At 32.9% G+C, this 23967-nt stretch overlaps 1 protein-coding gene across 1 annotated transcript; it reads right to left on the bottom strand.

The window, feature by feature from the left end:
- Positions 1 to 1333: 1333 nt before the first annotated feature.
- On the bottom strand, positions 1334 to 2245 carry LOC139483927 (heat shock 70 kDa protein 12B-like). The gene has a single exon (XM_071267652.1). It carries the CDS (start codon positions 2243 to 2245, stop codon positions 1334 to 1336), a length of 912 nt encoding a protein of 303 aa, XP_071123753.1.
- Positions 2246 to 23967: the final 21722 nt, after the last annotated feature.

The raw sequence follows: 23967 nt of genomic DNA, 5'->3' as shown, positions 1-23967 counted from the left end.
ATTAATCAATGTGTGGTTTCCGATGATCCCAGAAAATGATTGTATGAGTTGACGGGTCATACCTTTGTCAGTTCACTGAATGAATAAACAGGCGTTATTAAATTGACAACCCTGTGGAATATGGATTACTCGAACGGAGTTTTGTATACCAAAATTTGATCGATAATCATTAGAGAAACATATTCTTACATAGAAACTAGTTGATCATATTATTGATTTCAAAGTCCTCAACTTGGCTCTGATTTTAGAATTATATAATGTAACTATCTCGTTTGGATATATCCGATTATTCACTTGTATCGATGTAATAATCTTTATTTATCATGTAATCTATTCTGAAGAAACAATTTTTACCCACAGTTTACCTTATCATAACTAGCCTTCTGTTGTATCGAGAAATTTTATCAAGTATTTCAAATAATATACATGTACATGCTATTAGTTATCCTGGGTGTAGCCAGAATGTGCTTGATTGTATTATTTTATAACTAGTAGTTACGCTATATTGTCTAAATATGAAATTGAAACAAATAATGTGAACTTAAAAAACTCTTCTAATCCCAACAACTGTTGTGCTTTTATCAAGTACTCATATCTAAGCAATGCGTTTTTGTACACCTGTTGTTGGTGGAGACAGTGTGAGCTGTTCCTGTTGTTATAGCCCTATTTTTTGTAATCTCAATGTGTGTACTTGAACCTCTTCTTTGTCGACTTATGAGATTTGAACGTCGTTAAATCTGTTTCATCTAATAAAGTGTATAATATGTCATGCCAATACAACAAATCTGTGTACTCGGTTCTCGTTTAACAACAAACATAACACATTCAAACACGTTATAATGATAAATACGTCTAACAAATAAAATCTATCTATAAAGGAGGGTTCATTCAATTTAAATCAACATCTTTTATCTATCATCATATTTGTTTTTCATAATAGTATAAGGGTAATTGCTTCAGAATCACTGTGTGTCTTGGAAACTAAAAGCAATTACTTGTACAAAAGAAGCAAATACAACAAAAAGGTAGAAACATACTTTATTGCCCACTTTTATACCTCAAAAAGTGACAGTCGCTGAGTCAAAAATCAATATTGACTGAATGGAAGTAAAGTGGATTGTATCATCACAACATAATAAAAAGTTAAACTTATCAAAACAATGTGGTTATAAGCAATCTACATTAAATGATCATAAACAATTAAGTGAAATTTTAACATATGAAAGTGGAAAGTTATATGATATTAAGTATACTGATTTGCGTGATAGGGAGACACTAATTCTAAAACCGCAATACTGTTCACACGTTGTTAAAAAGGTCCTTATTTTTTATTTCAACTCAAACTTTGATTGATTTCTTTCTCAAGAAACCTACATGTACCAACGAAGCATCGACCTGTATTTCTATCTGTAGCTACCACCTTAAATTCTGTTACGTCATACGATATTGTCAGAATAAGTATGTTTTCTTTTTTGAATTGTGGAAGTTTGACAAGGATACTTCCAATTTTTGTGAAATGTTCATTATCAATGATTGTCTTTGGGTTATCATCTTTTGAGGTATATATTTCAAGATTGGCCCATCTTGATTTCGCTTTCAACACAATTTCGTATTGTGTAACTACTTCACCAACCTTGATCGTTTGTCCTTTTTTGATTAACGAGAAAAACATTTTTTTCTCATCTTCCACTATTGATATAGTATAACCAGACACTCTTGTTGTACTTAGACCTAGACCATAGTGATACTTTGCTATTCTTCCTACGATAGCCTCGACGCGATGACCTGTAATAACTGCTCCTTTTAAAACTGTCATGTCTGGGGTAAGTGGAATAATTATCCTATGTGTTTTCTCAAACTTCTCTCGAAACGCATGTTGAATTACGGTGGATGATGAATATCCCCCCACCAACAGAATAGATGACACGCTACAAGCTTCCTCTCTCTGCAGTAGCTTTTCAACATGTTTAATCATTGGATCAACGGACGAAGAAAATATCTTTTGCATCAATGATGCCGATAACGTTATTTTCTTCCTCTTTAATTGCACGTACTGCTTGTATGAATCAGGTACCTGAATGTTTTGTAAAAGTGCTTTGGGTATTGATACTGAACAGTCAGAGTCGTTGTCCATACCTCGTTTCATTTGTTCAATTTGCCTCAATACTTCAATGTAATCATCATAATCCTCTTCCTGGAATTTTCTCATCAACTCCCATCCAATGACTTCTTTCAGGGTTTTCATTATCTGGTCATTGATATAATTTCCACCACATGCAGTATCAGTGAAGATTTCTCTAAATTGTCCGGTCGACAAAACTTCTAATACGGTTATGTCAACTGTCCTGTCTGCAAATTAGTTTTGAAATTTTGTGATAAATATAACTGGCCTTACACTGTAATAATATCTTTGAATATTGTTTTTATTGGTAATAATATTGATGTTGTAATCAGTAAATTAAAAGCAAACTATATTTTATTGTTATATACATATGCTCATTCATGGATCTGTCGATACCTGGATCTTGGCATTGCACAAGTTTGTGTTTTTTCTCTGACTGTTTTTGACGTTTTTATCCTAAATCCATTGAATGTTGGATATGACTGATAATTTAGTGACTGCGAGTACTCTCAGATCTGAATTTAGTGAGTATCTTTTTGTTGTTGAGATGTACAAGAACCCAGCCACATCTTCTCTGTGTTTTTGATAGATGTATTTCTATTTGCATCTATCTGATGAGTTAATCCTTTTTCAACTGATTTTCATAGTTCATTCTTATGTTGTACTATTACACCACTGTCCCAGGTTCCCGCTAACATGTTTAACCCCGCCACATTATGCATGTATGTGCCTGTCCCAAGTCAGGAGCCTGTAATTCAGTGGTTGTTTTTGGTTGCTGTGTTACATATTTGTTTTTCGTTCATTTTTTGTACATTTATTAGGCAGTTAGTTTTCTCGTTACATTTGTTATGTCGGGGTCCTTTATAGGTTACTATACGGTATGGGCTTTGTTCATTGTTGAAAGGTCGTACGGTGACCTATTATTGTTAATTTCTGTGTCATTTTGTCTTTTGTGAAGAGTTGTCTCATTGGCAATCACACATCTTTTTTTTATAAGTCGAAAAAATTGGAAATCCGTTTAAACAGCTTTAATTTAAAAAATGCAGCATGTGTATGAATGTCGTTCATTTCAGTTAACTAATTTACTTAAATCTTTTTATAAATATCTTGTAGAAAAGGTTATCAATTGTTTGCGTTCTGTCCGTTAATTGTGAATTTTGTCCTGTGTGTGCATTCCAATAGCGATTGATCAAGCATATCACATGAAAAGATTTCCCTGTCGACGCACCTGACCTCACTCCTTTTGGAGCTGTCCCTTTCAGTTTATAGCTTTTTTACTTTAACTTATATGCTCCAAATGAATTTTAAGGGGGGACCCAACACTTTGTCTAATATAGATTTGGCTAGTTTAATTTTCATAAAATTTTGAAAAAATATTCACCTTGACAAAAATACGAAAGTTTCAAGAAATTTGACTAACGCAATTTACAGGAATAATTTCATTGGATATATAGGAGTTTGACAAACACTAATTTGAAGCATTGAGAAGCTTGATTTCTCTTTACTAATAGATTAAGATTAAAACGTTCAGCTGATTTTTAAAGAGTTTGAATTGAGAATGGAAATGGGGAATATGTCAAAGAGACAACAACCCGACCAAAGAGCAGACAACAGCCGAAATTCGGCGGGGTTAAACATGTTTTGTTAGAACTCAACAAGCCCACCCCCCTAATACCTCTAGCCAATGTAGAATAAAGAAACACACAGAAATATGCACAATAAATCTCAGTTGAAAAGAAGTTCAAGTTGATGACAGAATAGGTAACAAAGAAACTAAGCAAAATGACTCCCTTAGGTGTTCAGTATACCCTTAACATGCATCGGTTACAATGTAACTGCTGTTGGATTTATTTTGTTTCTTACTGCCAAAGCATTCTCTATTTTGATTATAACCAAATGGTGAAATTTCAAAAAGAACAGACAAAATCGCTCGCGATGTATATTTTAAGGGAGGGCTGCATATTCACATTTTTCATTATACGTAATCAATAAACATTTCACGATATTTTACATTTTACATTTTCCCTTTTGGTTATATACTTGCTAAGAACTCATCGGTTGTTATTACATTTGGATACTTTGTAAGAATTAGATGACCATTTAAAAACCGAAAACACCACATTAAACAAATTTCATGCGTCCGAAGCACTTTTCTTGTTTTACCTTCATCAGGATCACTCAAAGCCGAATATCAATAAAAAACAGTACATAACGAATAGCCAAATCCATCCAAGGTTAACTTTGCTTGAGGGAGTTGAAACCTAAGTTTCTTTATAATTTCAAATATTGAATTTTAATAAAAAAGTCGAAATAATTCCCACAGTAATGATAATTACATGATTTTGTAAGTCGAGGTCATAGCTTGTGAAAGTTATTGAAAATAAATTTAAAAAAAATATGTGTTTGTAACCATATTAATGTCAAGTTATATGCTAAAGATAATTGCTAAATTTCATTAATATTTACCACAAGCAACACTTGAATGAGAATGTGCTATCTTGGAAATACGCTGTTCACTCGAAAATTGAACATTTAACAAGGCGATTTAAGTTGTTAAAGGATACTTTAGTTCAGCATTTACCTCAACAACAACAAACAATTTAGAAATTATATATCATACCGCCAAAATCAATCATCATAAACCGTGCATTTTTATAAAATGCTTGTATTTCCGTAGTATCACCATGTTCTTTCTTGTCCATGGCAAGATATCCGCAATACATCGCGGAGCATTCTGGTTCTAAAGCCAATGTCAGGTTTTCTTTTTCAATGCCAGCCTAAAATAATAGCAAGATACATTTTGTCGTTTGGTATCGACACATATTTTTCGTATAATTTTTTCCAGATATTTTTTGGAACAAATTTTGATGTTTCATCTGATTTTTCTTTCTTTTCTTTTCTTTTCTTTTTTGTTTTTTTTTTTTGTATTTTACTAAAAGGTCTAACTGCATCTACGTACCATTTGTATCTTTCAGTTTTAAAAAGAGATGAATAAATACGGTAAATGCAGATAACTTTGTCGAGTCGTTACTCGAAAAAAATACCAATGTCTATTTGGACATATGTTCTATTAATATGTGCACGTGAAGACAAATGCATGCTGTTTTTAAATTGACTATACAGATTAAATAGTCAGTATTTCTATCGTTATTATTCTTTCAACCTGTCGTTGCAATATTGTTTTGCCATTTAATTAATTTAATTTGATAAATTTCACTTTAAATAATGTTTAGTTGGAAGTATAAACTGGTAGAATTGGCATCACTGTTCCCTATAATTCCGTTCATCAACCTCATTTGAACTTTGGTGGATAGATGTCTAATTGAAAATCATACCACATCTTATTTTTTTATCGATATATTGATGATGGGAATAAAGTGCTGATGTGTGTAAACGACTGCATTATTTCGTAGTTTGTTTCCAAATGTTGAATTGCTAAATGAGATTTATCACTGCATTTTCAAGATCCACTTGTAAAGTTTGTCGTCATATACTTTAAGTAAAAAAGTATTCTAGCACACGTACTCTATCGTTATGACTCATTAGAAAAGTACTTCACTTGACCCATATATTTCCTGTTTTAAGTACTGTGGATTTTTAATGTTATTAAAACAAACTGTAGCCTAAATATATAAAAATAATAGAATCTGAAGTTTGATGATGCACCAAATATTTTTGCTTGATAAGTTTTCAAGACAAAATAGTGAACTCAAACACGCCCGAACATAAATAAAGCTGCACTCGAATTTCTCTTTTCTCTGAAGCTATTGCCCATCTTTAGGGGTTTTTTTTCCCAAAAATTTGTTGCCGGGGGCAGAGATGCAAATGAGTGCTTTAAAATGATAAATCTATTTTCTTTCTGTGGATTTTTATTTTGGTGGAATTTATGCATATGCACAAAATATCCACTTGTATTTGCACCTACCACAATCGACTGTTTTACGAAATTTGTCTTTAATTTAAAAGTCTACAAATATCTCGTAGAGTCATACTATAATTTAAGTAAAACACATATACTAGATGCATAAAATCCTAATTTATGCACCTTTATTAAACTTTTAAATACCATATAAACAGATGTACACAATTCAAATATACCAATTTGGCTTTTTTACCTTGTCTAACAAAGAGTTCCATGTCTTTTGTTTAAATTTAACTGAGTATTCGCCTGTTTTCCATTGAAGTAATCTTCACATCAAAAAGAAATTGTTCATTTTTTAACATATGATGTTTTTGATTATATACGAAGTACGGATTGGCCTTGAATGTTTCGGGTCACTGAATGTGGACATACAATAGTACAAACGAAACAAGGTGCCTTTTGGACAATTATTTTTGTATTTATTTTGAGATGACTTACACATGTATTTGTTCATTGTCACTTGTAATGAAAAGTCTATGTAAAATCCTAGTTATGTACTGGAATTCCACAAATATCTATTAGTTGGTTGAATGGCATGATAGTAGGTACATGTATTTGGTCAATAAATACGAAGGTGCAATTGTCTTCTTGTCAACAAACATGTCAGCATTTTATATTTCAACATTCCCAGTTACCTTTGCAGAAGCTGCAATCATAAATTGTCTAGCTTGATCATTCCAGATTGCTGGGACAGTCACTACCCAGTGGACATCGTCGTCATCTTGACCATGTATAGCTTGCTTCAATCTATCTAATACCAGGTCTTTGATGTATTCTATACAGAATGCAAACACCAACAAAGCTTTCATTGTTTTACCTCCAACTTCCTGTATAACCATGTCGCTAGTCAGTTCCTGTGCATGACAATATAAAAAACGTATTAACAAATATATTCTCCATACTAGTATTTCAAATCATAACATAAAAAATAAACTAAAACAATAGAGACTAAAAAGAAAGAGAATGACTAAAGAATAAAGGTTATTTTGTTTTAAAGTGCGAGACAAGAATAAATTTTGGTATGAAAAAAAAATGTGTAACTCAATAACTGATAGTAAAATCCTTGTTTTAGCCTATTAAAAAAGAATAACAAAATCGACAAATAGACCTGGGGGGGGGGAGGCACTTCTCTACTTAATTGATAAGGGGTGCCGCTGAGTTTCTGTTACCCCACCCTTTTCATATAATTAAGATTTCAAAAATGTATACCCTTTCATATATTGCGTAAGTAAAATATTACCTTTTTCCAATATTGTTTGGGTTTTGTTTTGTGTGTAATATGACAGTGGAATACCAAAGTACCGAAAGAGAGAAAATCGGTTTATAAAACACAGCCGGAAACACCAAGAAAGATGAAAGACGAAGTTATAGGAACTTTATTGACCTTATAATATATTTCTGATAGTTTTCCCGACCTATTCCCATATTTTCAAGCTTGAAAAGGTGACCTATTCCAGTGGGCACGTCCTATCACCTTGTATATAGGAAGTGGACCCCCCCCCCCTCCCCCGAGAAATAGACGAGCACACACGTCAATTCAAATCAATTGAAAGTCTGTGCTAAAAAATGCAACAGAATTATTTCAAATAAATCAAATTTGTTTCATGATGTTAAAATTATCCTCTATGCTACATGTATACTTATAATATAACACAGTTTGTATTCTGAGTCTTGCATTTTACTTTGATACGTGAATCCAAACGTTTTATAAGAAATCTCAGTTTTCCCGTAACAAAAAATAAATAGAAAAATATTTTGTTTTACTAGAAACAATAACTGCTGGTCGTATTGGTCAACAGTTGAATATTTCAAACCTACAATTTAAGACTAACCATCTCTTGCAAATTTCATACTTCTTGCAAAAGTAATTGTGGAATCCGGATCGTATATGAACTTTGAGTAATTGACTTATAAAATTTCATTCTAAATCAGGCAATTATTTTCATAAAATTCTGCTTATGATACGTAATATAAAAATAAAGTTTCCTTGTTCATGACGTTTTAATTAATCATCAGGCTTTTGTTTATGCTTTTGAAAATATTTCCCAGATAACATTTGATTTTACACCAGCGAGGTAAACAACAATACCAAACGTAGCATGATTCATAAAAGTGAACCTGTCGTGTTGAAAATTGAAACCATTTAGTTCTGAATGTAAAGTAGTAATGTTGGTTTCTTATATTCGCAATAAAGTAATTAGATTGAAGTCAATCGACATTGTTAGAGATGGAAACAGAAATTAAGGAAATTACGAATATGCTACCGAATCTTATATTCAACAGCTGTCTAACTGTTGTAATTGTATTCCAAACCTATATAACTTTAAATTGTGCCGAACCTTATCTTAAAACAATGACCAGAGCCGAACGTTTGTACCATGAGAGGTTCGCAATCTCGCAAAAAGACCACTTTGTGCTCTTTACATATCGCTGTGCGTTATTCAAATGGTTCATCTAATGTTTTAAGTTATGACTGTGACTATGATGACTCCATTTGATATCCGTACTATGAAAATGTTATATTAGTATTGTTAACACTCCTGTAGAAAAAAAAAAACATAATACATACATAAGAAATACACTAATGTCAACAAAGTAAGGACCAATTTCATTCTTGTTTTAATTACAGGGTCAAACTTGAATTATCTTTGAATTTGAATATAACAAAATTTACATACTTTACGTAAAATTGGTTCAATAATTTGACATTCATACATAAATTCAAAATATAATTCAATGCTTGACATTGCTGTGCAAATCAGCAAAATATATAATAAGAACATAATTATGTGAAAGGAACTATCAAGCTTTATATTTTCAATGACTATATCGTTAAAAACTATATTTCTACCTATTTTGATAACATCGAGTCTCTTATGATTTATTATACGTATATATACATAACAAGAAGTTACATTTTCATTATACATGAGTACCATCAGTATCAGTTTAGAATTCGATAAAATATTCCTTCAATATGATATTAAACACTTCTAAGTTAAGATATCATCCCTGTGGCCATGTTCTGTTTAGGGGACCAAAACATCTCCCAAGACCGAGATGTTATACACTTTCTGACCAACATGGTCATCCTTCGAAAATAAATTGAAAAGATTGTCGTCAGGACATTTAAGATGCTTTTTTGGCCTATTCTTAAATTTGCTTTAACTGTCTGACAAAAAGATATTGCATTTGCATAAATGTCTGAATATAATGCATATTCGCTATCATCTCATATTAAGGCCTCTTCTGAACATTTGAAGGTCCCTTCTATGTACTGCCTAATAAAACTACTAAAAAATTCGTCAAATATCGTTTTGTCATGTGTTATACGAGTAATATTTATGTGCTTTTAACTAGTTCCCTCACTACAGTTAAAGGCTTTGTTATTAACTTTTATCATATACTTAGCATTGATATGATAGCTTTTGCATATGTGTAATGAGCGGAAATACACAAGCCATAATTTCCCACCCGGGCTGATAACCCATATCAGGTGCATCTCGTGCACAAAACCCATAATAGTGCCTCTCGTGCAAGTTACTTCCGGTGTTTCCGGTATCGGTTGTTTACTTTTCCATTGTGACGTCAGATGTTTTTTATGACGACGTCAAAATTTACGGGAACTTTTGTGGGGATAGTTTAATACTTGCTAACAAATGCCATTGGCAATTATGAATCATTTTATAGTACAACAAACATGGAGTAGTAATGATCGCAAAACTCTTCCAAATTTTTAATGTTTCAAAATGCCTCTATAGGAAATGTTACCATAAATATATAAGGAGTTAATGATGCTGTTGTTGGACAACTATAGTATATTTGATTCATAATTTTAATTTTCTTTATAAAATGTTTGACTGTTTTAGTTATTGCATTAGTTTATTTGCCTTAAATAAAACTATTGTCGGAAGTATATGATAAAGCGATTAATACATGGCCTTTTCCATATCAGCCTGGGTATCATCCCTCGACCCATATTAGCACCTCGACTCCGTCTCGGGCTGATATGGAGGTCTCGGGATGATACCCAGGCTGATATGGAAAAGGCCATGTATTAATCTCTATTTATAATAAAGCATGAGAAAATAATGGAAATATTTTGTTTGGGAGTGTCAGCATCTCTTTGGCTGTTGTGAATTAATTATGTGCTTGGATAGTTGGTTTAATTCTGTTAACAGTTATGACTTTTCTCCTCTGATCTGTACACTACATTTTCACACAATCTTATAAAACAAATGTTTTCCTGTTCAAAAAAATGGTCTTTTTAAAAATCTGATTGCAGATTTATCATGTTTATTTGATGCATCTATACATATCCTTCTGAAAAGAAAGAGGTAAATGTGCAAAAACACTGACTGGAAATGTGATAAGGTAATTGAAGTTGATTCTACTTGATAAGATCTTTGTATGTGTTGACAATAATGTGTATACAGGTTTCAGGTATTCTAAGGTAACCAAATTCACCATATCAAAAGCAAACTTGTTCCTGTATAGGATTTGTCTTAGTTCCATATTACTGATGAACTAAAAAACACAAACCGTTCCAATTGCTTTAAAAAGTAAAATAACAAAAATACCGATCTCCGAAGAAAGTTCTAAACTAAAGTTGTCTAAAAAATTGGCAAAATCAAAAGTTCAAACACATTTAACGAATGGATAACAAAAGTAAAATAACAAAAATAGCGAACTCCGAGGAATATTCAAAACGAAAGTCCGTAGTCAAATGGCAAAATCAAAAACTCAAACACACCAAAGGAATGGATAACAACTGTCATCTTCCTGACTTGGTACAGGCATTTTCTTATGTAGAAAATGCTGGATTAAACCTGGTTTTTATATAACAACTGTCATTTTGATATATTATCAAGAATTATAGAATTATACTGCGTAAGTTACCCTCTGGAACTTCTATTCAGTTTGGGCTCTTGTGTTTAGTTTTCGCATGGCAAATCATATCTTTCCTCCATAGACTTTTATGTATCAAGATATTGTGAAAACCATAAAGTACATACATACATGTGTATTCTCTGAATTTAAGTATCCCATGTGACATGATTTCAGGAGAATCTGGCTATATCTCTATGTTTGGTTTTAACACCTATGATTATTTTTTAAACACCTAATACAATCTTCTTTTTTTAACGAAATAAAAAAAAATAAATCAAAATACCTTCTTATATAGTTGCATTTTGAAGCGATTGAAGTAGTACCAATTGTTAGCCTCTTCTTTTCGCGCTAGAGTTACATAATGATTTTCTGCCGTTGCCCCAAATGAATGAAATCGACCCTCGGGAGTAAGAAGTAGTACTGTAGTAGTCTTGAAGGAACATACATTAGTATGATCTAGTGGTAATGCGTTTATCATTAATGGGTTAGTTTTGAAATCTTGAACTGTAGAAAAGGCACATCCAGAATTGGAATTTCCCAATTCAATTGCCCCCACCGCAACAAATGGCCTACAATATCAATAGATAATAGATGACAGATGACATATTATTATTAATAATAATAATATTATAATATAGTTATAGCACTAAAATTTCTCTGGGCTATATACCATATAACACGCGATTGGGAGTCCAATATGATATACCTGAGAAATTCTGTATATAAGTGCAATAACCCTTTGTTAAGAAAGGACTATAGTGTTAGTACATGAATACTGGTGAATGTTGTAACCAGTATATTTTTATATTGTAGCTTTTGAGTCCAATTTTTATTCTGTGATGAATAATATTCCCAAATGTTCATACAATAACCTTGTTATTTTATTAAACTGTTGAAACTATGTTTTTACAAATGACCTTGCCTATTTGAAGCCTTATTTGCAATAGTGAAAAATGTTATATTATTACTGTTTAACTTTTGGTAACGTTCTGTATGAAATAGTTTGTTTCTCTACAAAAACACCCGAGCTAATCCCCAAGCTTTTCTATGTATATGTCACGAAATATGATGTACTGTGTTTAAATGGCGGTTGATCAATGCATAACCGGAGAAGTCTACCCGGTCGAACCGCTTGGTCTCCCTCCTTTTTTTTTATGTCAATGTGATTCAGAGATTTCAACATTGGTTAACTACCGCTGCCTGCATCGAATTTACAACTATAAATGAGGCCAATATGGAAAGGCAATACTTCCCGATAAAAAAACTAGTTAATGGAGTGTTAGAGGGCTCTGGAAACAATGCAGGCGGGGTTCCTTGCGTTTATTCATTAGTCGCTTTATAAATCATATATAAATAAATAATACAAAAATAGTTTACAGATGGTTGTAAATGACTACTACTTTACCTACCTTTTGCATTGTGTCTGAAATAATGATGCGATGTTCGCTTTTGCTACAGCAATAACATTATCAACATCTGTTTCAATCTCTTGTTGAAACACATCATCGATTTCTATATGAATGTATACAACACATTAAGAGAAACGTAAATGATCAAAAGTTAAATTAGAAACGTGAGAAAAAGATTTTTTTGTATATGTACAAGTAGAAAAATATGTCAACTAGTCACTACCCTAATAACACAAAAAAGATAAAAACCGTTTATAGATAATTTCAAAACCTTAAACGGTATACAGCTGTCTATACATTTGCCAAGATTAAAATCTCCCCGCAGCTAAAAAAAAATGTGTTAATATATTTAACTAGTGTGGTAGATCGAGGTCATGAGAAATTACGCACACACGAACATTTAAACGATATGTCTAAGAAAGGTTTGACACCAATCGTTTTCTTATAGCAAAAATGAATAAAGTACATTGTATTTTCTGCTCTGCAACAAGGAACAGCACTGTATTGGTTTTGTTATTACCAAATCGTTGAACAACCTACACCATAACGTTTCTTGCCAACAAAATACGTGCAGCGCTTTTCATCAGTTGCACGAAAAGGCGATCCTCATTATACAGAGTAATATTAAGTAAATATATTTGAACTAAATATTATTGCTTTTACCACTATAACTTCTGCATTAACCATCATCACAACTAGCACAACAACAAGAACAACATATCTGTCTTCTCCTACACCCACTTATATTAATAGTATTCTAATGATAATCAATGTTTTGTTAAACTGGATATTCGTAATTTGTATTAAAAAATAGCAAAATCTCTATATATTTATTATTTAATGTAAAAGATTGCCTTGAATTGATACCTTTGCTGTCGTTTACTTGGTCCAAATCGGAATAAGTTCGCTTACTTTCACCTGGATCATGAAATCCCTGTCCATAATAAAAACTGCAATTTTAGAATGTAAACAAGTATTTGAGTTCAAAAAATTGAAAACAACACGTTTAAAAATTCTATGCGCCGAAGCGCTTTTCTGGATTTACCTTCATCAGGAACGCTCAAAGCCAAACATTTGAAATCCAAAGATGTATAAGTACCGAAACCGTTGAAGAGCTATATGACAAAAATACCAAAGATAAATAGCCAAATTCATCTAAAGTCAACTTTACCTGAGGGAGTTGAAACCTTAGTTTCTTAATAATTTCAAAATTTATAAACGGACAATTTTAGAAAAGTTTGTTAAATCATGTCAGCACCGATCTAAATTTGAGGCGACAGTAGTGTATCTGTGATCAAATCATAAAAACCATTAAGAATATATCGGGGTTAAAAAAAACTAAAAAACTGAGGGAATTGTATGTACACAAAATATACCGTCAGCGGGAGGACGAAGGGGTTAGCGTCTTCTGCTGTACATGTATCATCCGCGAATCCACAATCAGTATAAATTTAACATTAGGAAATCATTCAAAATCCGCAAATTAAGAAACCAAACGCCTTTTTTTCTAAAAGATCTAAGACCACCAAAACTTGTCGCTAGTAAGATGAGACGAAGAAAACCACACCATGGGTCAAACTTATATATAACATATATTCAACGCACGTATCAGACATATACCATGCAAAAAGCATTATAATTGGTGATGAACCTTTGATAAAATTGGAATATCTACCGTTTAGCAGAATAATTCTCAATTGAAAAGTAAATTCATATTACAAAAATACATTACATATATGCAAAATACATTGTACGACAGTATGAGTCATGTCGCACAGTTTGATATTGTCTATTAGAAGCAAATATTACATAAAAAGACGATAATTGCTCATAATCAGCAAAGCTATTGTCCCCTAAAACAATGTACTACTAGACACATTTAATCTATGAATTGCTTGGTATCATAGGATGCAGAAAGGAAATTAACAAGACAAAACAATTAAGTTCAACCCTTAGAACTCTAATTAAATAAACCTTATAAAAACTGTCAATTTCGCTAATTCTTAGACTTTGGTACAATAAGCAAAAAATGAATTAATTATAAGTTAGCTGCATGCACATCTTGACTAGAAATAAACAATGACAGTCGGTTGAGAACAAAACCTACGTCAAGAGTGATGATTGCATCTAAATTGTGAACTTTTAATTTATATAAAGCAACATTTAAACGGCGCCTGCATATTAGGTATAAATCTCTAGGTGACATAATATTTAAGAGCGTACATTTCCTTTATATAATAACACAATCACGATTAGTTGACCATTATTATCCTTCAAATTAAAGTGCCAGATTTTGATTGGCTAATACGAGGGAGACAATTTACTCTATCCAATGCCTCAGCGGGAGACAACTTTTTGAATGTCACCCTCTCGTGTAGAATAATCAGAAATTGATAATGTAAAGGACAATGAATTGAATTTATTAATTAATTACAATGCTAATGTGCTACATTTTGGCTCAGAACATTTTGATAGAATGTCAAAATAAAAAAACCTCTTGTTTCACTTCTGTTGATTTTTCTAATATCTGTAAAGTTGTTATGTACGTGACGTCATGTTAAAATACTTTAAATTTTAAATTCAACAGTAAAAGACAATAATGATAGGACATTCAGTATAATAAATTAAATAACACATAGCTGAGAGGGTGATAAAGCAGATTAGTACTACAGGTTTCCCCTGGGTCAATTACTTTTTTCGCCACCTCTTTCGCCAAAAACAATATAATTTTCGCCACTTTATTATTTTTTTCGCCAAGTAACACAGATATATTTTTCTTTTAAAAATTTAGTTTTTTTCCTGCCCCCCCCCCCCTAAATAAGAAGTGGTTTTTACAACAAAACAAAACATTTTATCACTTGAAATTGATCCATCGTGTAAGGTGTAGTCATTACATTGAAGGGTTACTCTCATGCCAACCTTTTGAATAGATTTCTTCATAACGACAGTTTTCTTTTTTAGACCATCGTAAACATCGTAAATAAGTAAAACTATATGCTTGAAACACGTGGGTCACTGAAACGACTTTAAAGTACCCACTCAAATCAATTATCTATGTGACATTTAAATGATAAAGTTTTAAATCAGAGACCTTTCTTGCTTTTGAACATTTTTCGTCATAACAACAGTTTTCTTTTCTGGACTATCATTAAAAGAAGGAGAGGAAACGTAAACATTTTGTTTCAAACACGTGCGTCGCGAAGTGGTTAATAAATCTCTTTTGTGACATTTGACAGAAGCCATTTAACCATATCATTTTGTCATATCATACAATCAACACCTGGTTATTATTTAGTCCTTTGATGTCTATAGCTATAAATATCAACAATTAATGAGCTCTAATAATTATATTGTTCTTGAAAAACTTTGTAGATTTATAAAAATTATAAATGTGAGGGTCACTCCTCCTGGTTAGTTTAATGTTTATGTTTGTATTGTTCACATGTGCTTCAATATTTAATGTAATTGTTTATATATTCTCTGTAACTATGTAATTTGTAGTTTATGAGAAATAAAATTCATTCATTCATTCATAAATGCAATCAGCTGATTATTGATTTTCTGTCAAAATCTTAACGAGTTCAAGGTGAATTCCGAGTATTGTCTGATCGGTAAAATCAGAGAAACCTGAAAAAAGTAAATAAACAAGATGGCTGAAAATAAATCGTTATATATATTTCTTTCGCCAAATTCTTTCGCCAATGACGAATTTAAATCGCCACAATCATTATTTTTTCGCAAATTGCGAAAATGGCGACCGCCAGCGGAAACCCTCAGTTGACAATGTTTTCTCGGGGTAACAGTTTGCTCTATCACACTCTCAGCTATATGTTATAAATATATAATTGTTCGTTTTAACAATCTTGTCCTCTTTTCCACGAATGTGACATCACCGAATTACACTTCTCATCGGCTTTGTAACAATTAAAAACACGATGGATGGCCACATCTCAAACAGGATCTGCTTACCCTTCCGGAGCACCTGAGATCATTCCTGTTTTTAGTGTGGCTTATGTCACTCAATCGATTTATTACTTACAGCGTTTGCATGTGCAAACATATCAAAGTAAGATCAGAGAAAGATGGACCTTCAAAATATATCTGAACTGAAGAGCTTTTCATAATTTTTCAATTCAAACTTACTGTCCTAAGCCAGGAATCTGATGTTCAGTAGTTATCGTTTGTTGATGTTGTTCATAAGTGTTTCTCGTTTTTCGTTTATTATACAGATTAGACCGTTGGTTTTCCCGTTTAAATGGTTTTACACATATCATTTTCTTTTGCCCTTTATAGCTTGCTATTCGGAGTGAGCTAAGGCTCCGTTTTGAAGACGGTACTTTGATTCATAATGGTTTGCTTTGACAGATTGTGACTTGGATGAGAGAGTTGTCTCATTTGGCACTCATACCACATCTTCTTATATCTATTAAAATATGATCATGTGCGTTTTGGATGAAGGTAATGTACAGAAGCACAAAATTTGTTATTTGATAAACGGCTAAGCTAAGGGCACACATTTATATAAAGATACAAGCGTTAAAAAGTAAAAATGAAAATAAACCTTATTTTCAAAATCATAACTGCCATCATCACTGTTATCATGACCAGGTAAATAACTTAAGCAATACATTACTCATACGTACATGCTATTACTTTTTTGGAAACAATTCCTTATTCTAGAATAGAACACTGCACAAGGTCATGTTTTCTCTGACGTCTTTACATCAAATCCATTAAATGTTTGATGTGTACGGATTGATAATTTAGTCTTAGATATATGATTTTTTAATTAGTTGTTATCGGCTTTAAACTAGCGAGTACTCTCAGATCTGTACATTTGTACTTAGTGTCAATTTGTTGTTTGGATTTACAAGTACCCGGCCACGTCCACTCTGTGTTTTTGTTAGATGATGTAGTTATTTTGTATCTATCTGATGAGTGAAGCCTTTTTCAACTGATTTTTATAGTTTGCTCTGATGTTGTACTGTTACACCACTGTCCCGGGCTAGGGGAGGACTGGGATTCCTCTAACATGTTTAACCTCGCCACATTCTGTATGTATGTGCCTGTCCCAAGTCAGGAGCCTGAAAATCAGTAGTTTGTTGCTGTGTTACATATTTGTTTTTGTTCACTTTTGTTTTTGTACATTAATTAGTCCGTTAGTTTTCTCGTTTGAAATGTGTTACATTTGTCATTTCGGTATGGAACGCCACATCTGTCGTATGCGGAACTCTGATATTACGTTTTATCGGACCACAGATAAATTATCACGTTGTGATTGGTTAAATGCCGTCACGTGGTGACCCCCTATGAGACTGTAGGGGTTAGTAAGTTTCATAGGGGGTTCATGGCGCATTACTGGTGACGTCATCTATTGCTGTTGTTGTGTTTCATTGTTTATTTTTCAACAAAACGCAGCCGAAAAAGTTCAGCGTCCGATAAATTCGTTATACGGTTAACTACTGACCCCCTACGGATCCATAGAGCGTGAATAAAATTCATAGGGGATTCGGCCTCCGGCCTCACCCCCTATGGATTTTACTAACCCTCTATGGATCCGTGTGGGGTCAGTAGCGAACCATATAACTTATAATGTTGTTTTATTATTACTTGATGATATTTTGTCTTTACATAATATGGTTTTGACATTACGTAATATGGTTTTGACATTACGTAATGATGTTTTGATAAAACTCAATATGGAATAGTCATTTCTTAATGACATTTCGATATTACACGATATGGTTTCGTATTGACTTGATATAGTTTTGTCATTTCTTTTCATGGTTTTGTCATTACTCGATGTGGTCTCACCATTATTTAATGTGGTCGTTTCATTAGGCAATGTGGTTTAAACATAACATGATGTGTAAGTGACTTAACGTTATGTGGTTGTTTCATTTCATGATGTGGTTTTGTTATTTCGTAATGATGATTTGCCAATTCTGTTTATGGCTTTAACATTACGTAATGATGATTCAAAATTTGACGATTGTACACTTCATGATGTGTTTGTTTTAGTCTTTGATATGGTCCTGTCATTATTTGATGTGGTTATCACATTACTTGGTGAGGTAAAATCACGTGACCAAGTCGGAAACTAGTTCTATTTTTAAATAGATTCCCTTGTTTTATGTGCCTTGGATGAGTGTGGCCATCCATCGAGTTAGGGCTCAAATTAAAGTTCGGGTTACTGTTGAAATCTATAGACTTCGATTTCGAGTTAGAATTCAAGTCATTATTAGAACTAAAGTTCTAGTTCGCATTCAGTTGCGAGTTGAACTTCGAGTTTGAGTCACATTTAAAAGTAGAGTTCGAGTTATAATTGGCTTCAACTTTGAATTTGAGTCACCTTCTGAGGTAGAGTTCGAGTTACAATTGGACTTCGACTTTGAATTTGAGTCACCTTCTGAGGTAGAGTTCGAATCAGACTCGAATTTGAGTTTCATTTAGATTAAGATTTCATATTTAAATTTTTCTATCGCGGATCAAGGGCTTTTGCTTGGTCTTCCGAAAAGAGGGCTCAGGGATTTGCGTACAAAAGATAAACAATGTTACAGTATACAAAACAAAACATAGAAATTGAAATAGAGTTTAATGTCAAGTGATTGTCAATGAGACAACCATTCACCAGAGTTTAAATGCAGTGGATGTAAGCAATCATCACACCGTATAGTCGGCTACAAAAGCCTGCCAAGTGAAAATTTGAAACAATTCAAACGAGAAAACTAACGGTCTAATTTATAACTAAACAATCTATGACTTGGGGCAGGCACATAAAGAAAGTGCACGTGGCGGAGTTATACGTGTATGTGAACGCTAAACCCTAACCTAACCTCGGACTGTAGTGTAACAGCATAACATAAGAAAAAGATGTAAAAACAGTTTCAATTGGCTTAACTGAATAGATTAGTATGACTGGGTAATATAAATCCATCGGGGGATATATCGGGGTCTCCGGAAGGGTACGCAGATTCTGCTCAACGAGTGGCACCCGTCGTGTTATTCGTGAAAGTACAAACCCAGTGACTTGGTTTTATTAGGTAGTTCACATTCGAGGAAAAGATGAAAGAATTGTGGTTACGAAAACAGGAACATATCCGTCGTCATCTGTGAATCAGATATTCCAAAACATTTTTTTTTAATTAGTGCGAGTTATATCAGAGAATGCAATTTATAAAAATAAAAGATTGGTAACTATAGTGTGAGTTGATATACTCTCCTTTGTTGACAATAAAGTACAAGTCTTTTGATTTGTGTCGAGCCTGCGACATTAATGTAACGGCAGTCAGACACACCAAACCTATATTCCGTCGTCGGTAGTGGCGTCAGCGTCTTCATCATTTAGATTGTTAGGTCCTCATTTAAATTGTTTTTAACATTTTTCATTTTGGGACCTTATATAGTTTACTATGTGGTATGGGTTTTGCTCATTGTAGAAGACCATACAGTCACATATATTTTTTAACGTCTACGTCAATTGGTATGTGGTTGAGAGTTGTCTTATTGGAAATCAAACCTTATTTTTCAAATTATTTTTTTTTGCATTAGATATTACCGAATTAAACTTTTTTGACTTGATAAATTTGTAAACCTCCATGAATTTTTATAATACTTGTATAGGAGTTATTCTTCAAGATCAAGATAAATTAAGCATCTACAGAAACACATTTATGACCATAGATTACCTTAGATGTATTTGGCACAACTTTTTGGAATTTTGGATCCTCAATGCTCTTCAACTTTGTACTTGTTTGGCTTTATAAATATTGTGATATGAGCGTCACTGATGAGTCTTTATGTAGACGAAACGCGCGTCTGGCGTACTATAAATTATAATCCTGGTACCTTTGATAACTATTATTTTTAAATTTTGTTTTTAGGAGCTGGTCATTTGTAACCTTTAGGGGGTGGTGGGGGGAATAAAGGGGGGCTTCCAAATTTTTAGACATGGTAAGGGGTGTCCAATTTTTCTTTAGATAGGGGGGGGGCATAAAAAATTTTGTCAACTCGACCCACCTCTTCTACATGCAATAAGAAATATAATGTTTTGGAACAAAAACATCATGTTTTTCACCTCGATCCGCTCTGATCAATTCCTAAGATTCAATTCAGAAGTTTCAACATCCTCTTACACGAATGCATCGTTATCTAAACTTACTTTTCCAGCTTCTTTAATAAATGATATTTATGAACAATGTGCTGAAATTGAATGAAGGTGTGGTAAATGTCAATCAGGCCAAATCAGGCATAATACATTTCACAACTTGCTCGATACGCCCATGTCTGCAGTTGGTTTTGGATTTCAATGAACATTTTCTTTGTATAAATCAAAAGGTTAGGATTTCGTCATAACAAATTACACAATACATTTATCAAATTCTTACATGCTGTGCTGTGATGCCGCTTTCCCATGTTTAATAAGGGAGGTTGAGTACTCACACATATGTTTAACCCTGTTACATTCTTTATGTGCTGTTGAATAGTTGTCTCATTGAAAATTCTACAACATCTCCTTTAGTTATTTATATATATTAATATAAGAAGATATGGTATGAGTGCCAATGAGACAATTCTACATCCAAGTCATCCATTTTTGTATGCATGTATTTTTGATATAAGAATTCAAAGTCGTGATAAAAAAATAATATTTGGGGGGGGGGGTGAAATTTTAATGTCTTTGGAAGGAGGGTCTTGAATTTATTTTACTTCCATAAAGTGGGGACATGAAAAAAATCAGAGTAATTGCACTGTTTCCTCCCATCCCCCTCCCCCACCCCAATGAAAGAAAATGACCAGTCCTTTAATTCCCCGAGAGTACAAAAATGTATCACCAGCCCAGTAGTCAGCACTTCTGTGCTGACAGGAATTATCATTGATATAGTCATATTTATAAATCAACTGTTTACAAAACATTTGAATTTTCGAAATACTAAGGTTTTTCTACCTCAGGAATAGTATACCTTAGCTGTATTTGGCAAATCTTTTAGGAATTTTGTTCCTCAATGGTCTTCAACTTCGTACTTTATGTGGCCTTTCAAACATATTTTTGGATTCGAGCGTCACTGGTGAGTCTTTTGTAGACGAAACGCGCGTCTGGTATAATTACAAAATTTAATCTTGGTATCTATGATGAGTTTATTTTCCGATAAATGTACAGAAAACATTTCGCTTTTACACTGACAGCAGCAATATCAGGCGAGAGACAGAGTTCCGTGGATTTTTTTACGAATTTATTATAATACTTAACTAAGGAAAAAACGGCAGGATCAAGTGGCTTGTGGGGATATCCCCTTATGTCCTAAATACTCTTATTGTTTAGTACTTTTTTCTTATTTTTGTCTGTCGTCCCCCTTTTTCATACTAATTACTTCTGAACAACAACTCGGACTTTAATTTGAACTTGAAACTTAATGGACAGCATAGCTATATTCATCAAAAAACACATTAAACAAATGACACATGGAAATCGGTTTAAAAATACAACATATTTTTTCCGAAATGGTCACGTGGTTTTACCTCATCAAGTGATGTGATAACCACATCAAAGAATGACAGGACCATATCAAATACTGAAACAAGCACTTCATGTAGTGTAAAAGAGTCAAATTTTGAATCTTCATTACGTAATGTTGAAGCCATATAAAGAATTGGCAAACCACTATTACTAACTAACATAATCATATCATGTAATGAAACAACTGCATTACGTTAAGTCACATACACATCAAGTATGTTAAAATCACACTGCCTAATGACATAACCACATTAAATTAGGTAAAACATCTTCGAGTAATGACAAAAACAGAAAAAGTAATGACAAATCTATATCAATTCAAGTCAATACGAAACCATATCGTGTAATATCGAAAATTGATGGTTCGGTATAATTTGTTTACAAAAAACTCCGCATTTACGTATTCAGTTCAAATAATTAAGATGTTGCAATTATTATTGAAGTTACTGATACTGCAGGCATTTAAATGTTACAGCATGTTGATACATAAAATGTATTTACACTTGATAAAACGAAGGTCGTTACAAGGTATACCTTGGTCGAATGAGTACATGTCGCAAATGTATTAATTGAAATAAAGGAACATCTTTTTTAACTTAAGACCGTAAACCAGAATTCAAAAATTGATACATGTTTTCTGGTAGTTATATGTACAGGAACGACTAGAGATCTGTGATTTTTAAACTCATAGATCGAAAATAAACTGACAACGGCATGGCTTACAAAAAAAGAGACAAACATACAAATTATAATACACAAGACACAACATAAAAAACTGAAAACCTAGCAACACTAACCACGCCAAACACTAGAGTGATCTCAGGTGCTCCGGAAGGGTAATCAGATCCTGTTCTACACATGACACCTATCGTGCTGCTACAAATCCGGTAAATGATCTAATTAGGTATGTCACAATCTTGGGAAGGGAAGGGTTTTGTAGTTACGACATAAGGAACATATCCGATATCATCTGTGAAACGGTTATTTAGTTGACTGATAAATATAACGTTTTATTGTGTCAATGGTTTTGAAATTCAACTATTATTATGCTGTTGGGAAAACAACGAAACAACAGAAACACTGAAGTGCAATAAAACAAACGACAATGGAGCATACATTGAAACGAATTATTTGATAAGCGCCATATTCGTGACTTGGTACAGGTCATTTTACGAAAAAAACTGGTAGGTTGAATCTGGTTGTATGACTAGCCGTACCTCTCGCGTATATGACAATTTTGAACAATGTCGCTAAAATGACATCAGTAAGTGACAGAACTACAGCACCAAAAAATAAATACAAGACCACTTGCATACAAAAACGCACACATATATAATATTATAGTCGTTACAACATGTTAAACGTAGAAAAACAACGAACATCTTCCTCCAACAACAATTTAACACTTGATTGTGTATCTTAGTGAACAGTTTGTATTCATAAAAATACGACGTATCTGGAGAGAACCGCGAACCATCGTTTGTTGTTTTGTTGCACTTTAGTGTTTCTGTTGTTTTGCACTTATATTTGATGCGTTTCCTTCAGTTTTAATTTGTTACCAAGATTTGTTTTCTCTAAATCGATTAATGACTTTTGAACAGCGGCATACTACTGTTTTCAGAAACTTCAATTACGTTCACTGATTGTATACCGTTAAATATCGACCTAATCAAACTACAAGAAAATGCAAAACGGAAAGTCCGTTATCAAATTGTAAAATATGTTGTAGTATGCTACTTTTCTTAAATAAGATCTCTTTTTGTCATAAAGATTGTCAAATATTGACGATTTTTTGGCTTAAGCAATGCAGATAACAGGATATCCACAAAAACCGATTCAGACATGAACCGTCACATGATAGTTGGCAGTTATGAAGTATCTGTTGCACAGATGACGACGAATATGTTACAATTGTCGAAACTATGATCCCATCCTCTTTTACTTAAATGAAACCTGTCACAAATAACTTACATAAGCAACACGACGGGAACCACTAGTGAAGAAAGATCGTGTTATCATTCCGGAGCTCATTTGATAACTTCTAGTTTTTGTGGGGTTTTTTTCGGATTATTTTATTTTTCAGGTTGTGTTTTGTGTTACTGTGTAA

Source organism: Mytilus edulis, chromosome 8 (genome assembly GCF_963676685.1).
Source record: "Mytilus edulis chromosome 8, xbMytEdul2.2, whole genome shotgun sequence".
NCBI lineage: Eukaryota > Metazoa > Mollusca > Bivalvia > Mytilida > Mytilidae > Mytilus > Mytilus edulis.
The sequence above is the reverse complement of the archived record's forward strand: the minus strand, read 5'-3'. Positions and strand labels throughout refer to the sequence as shown.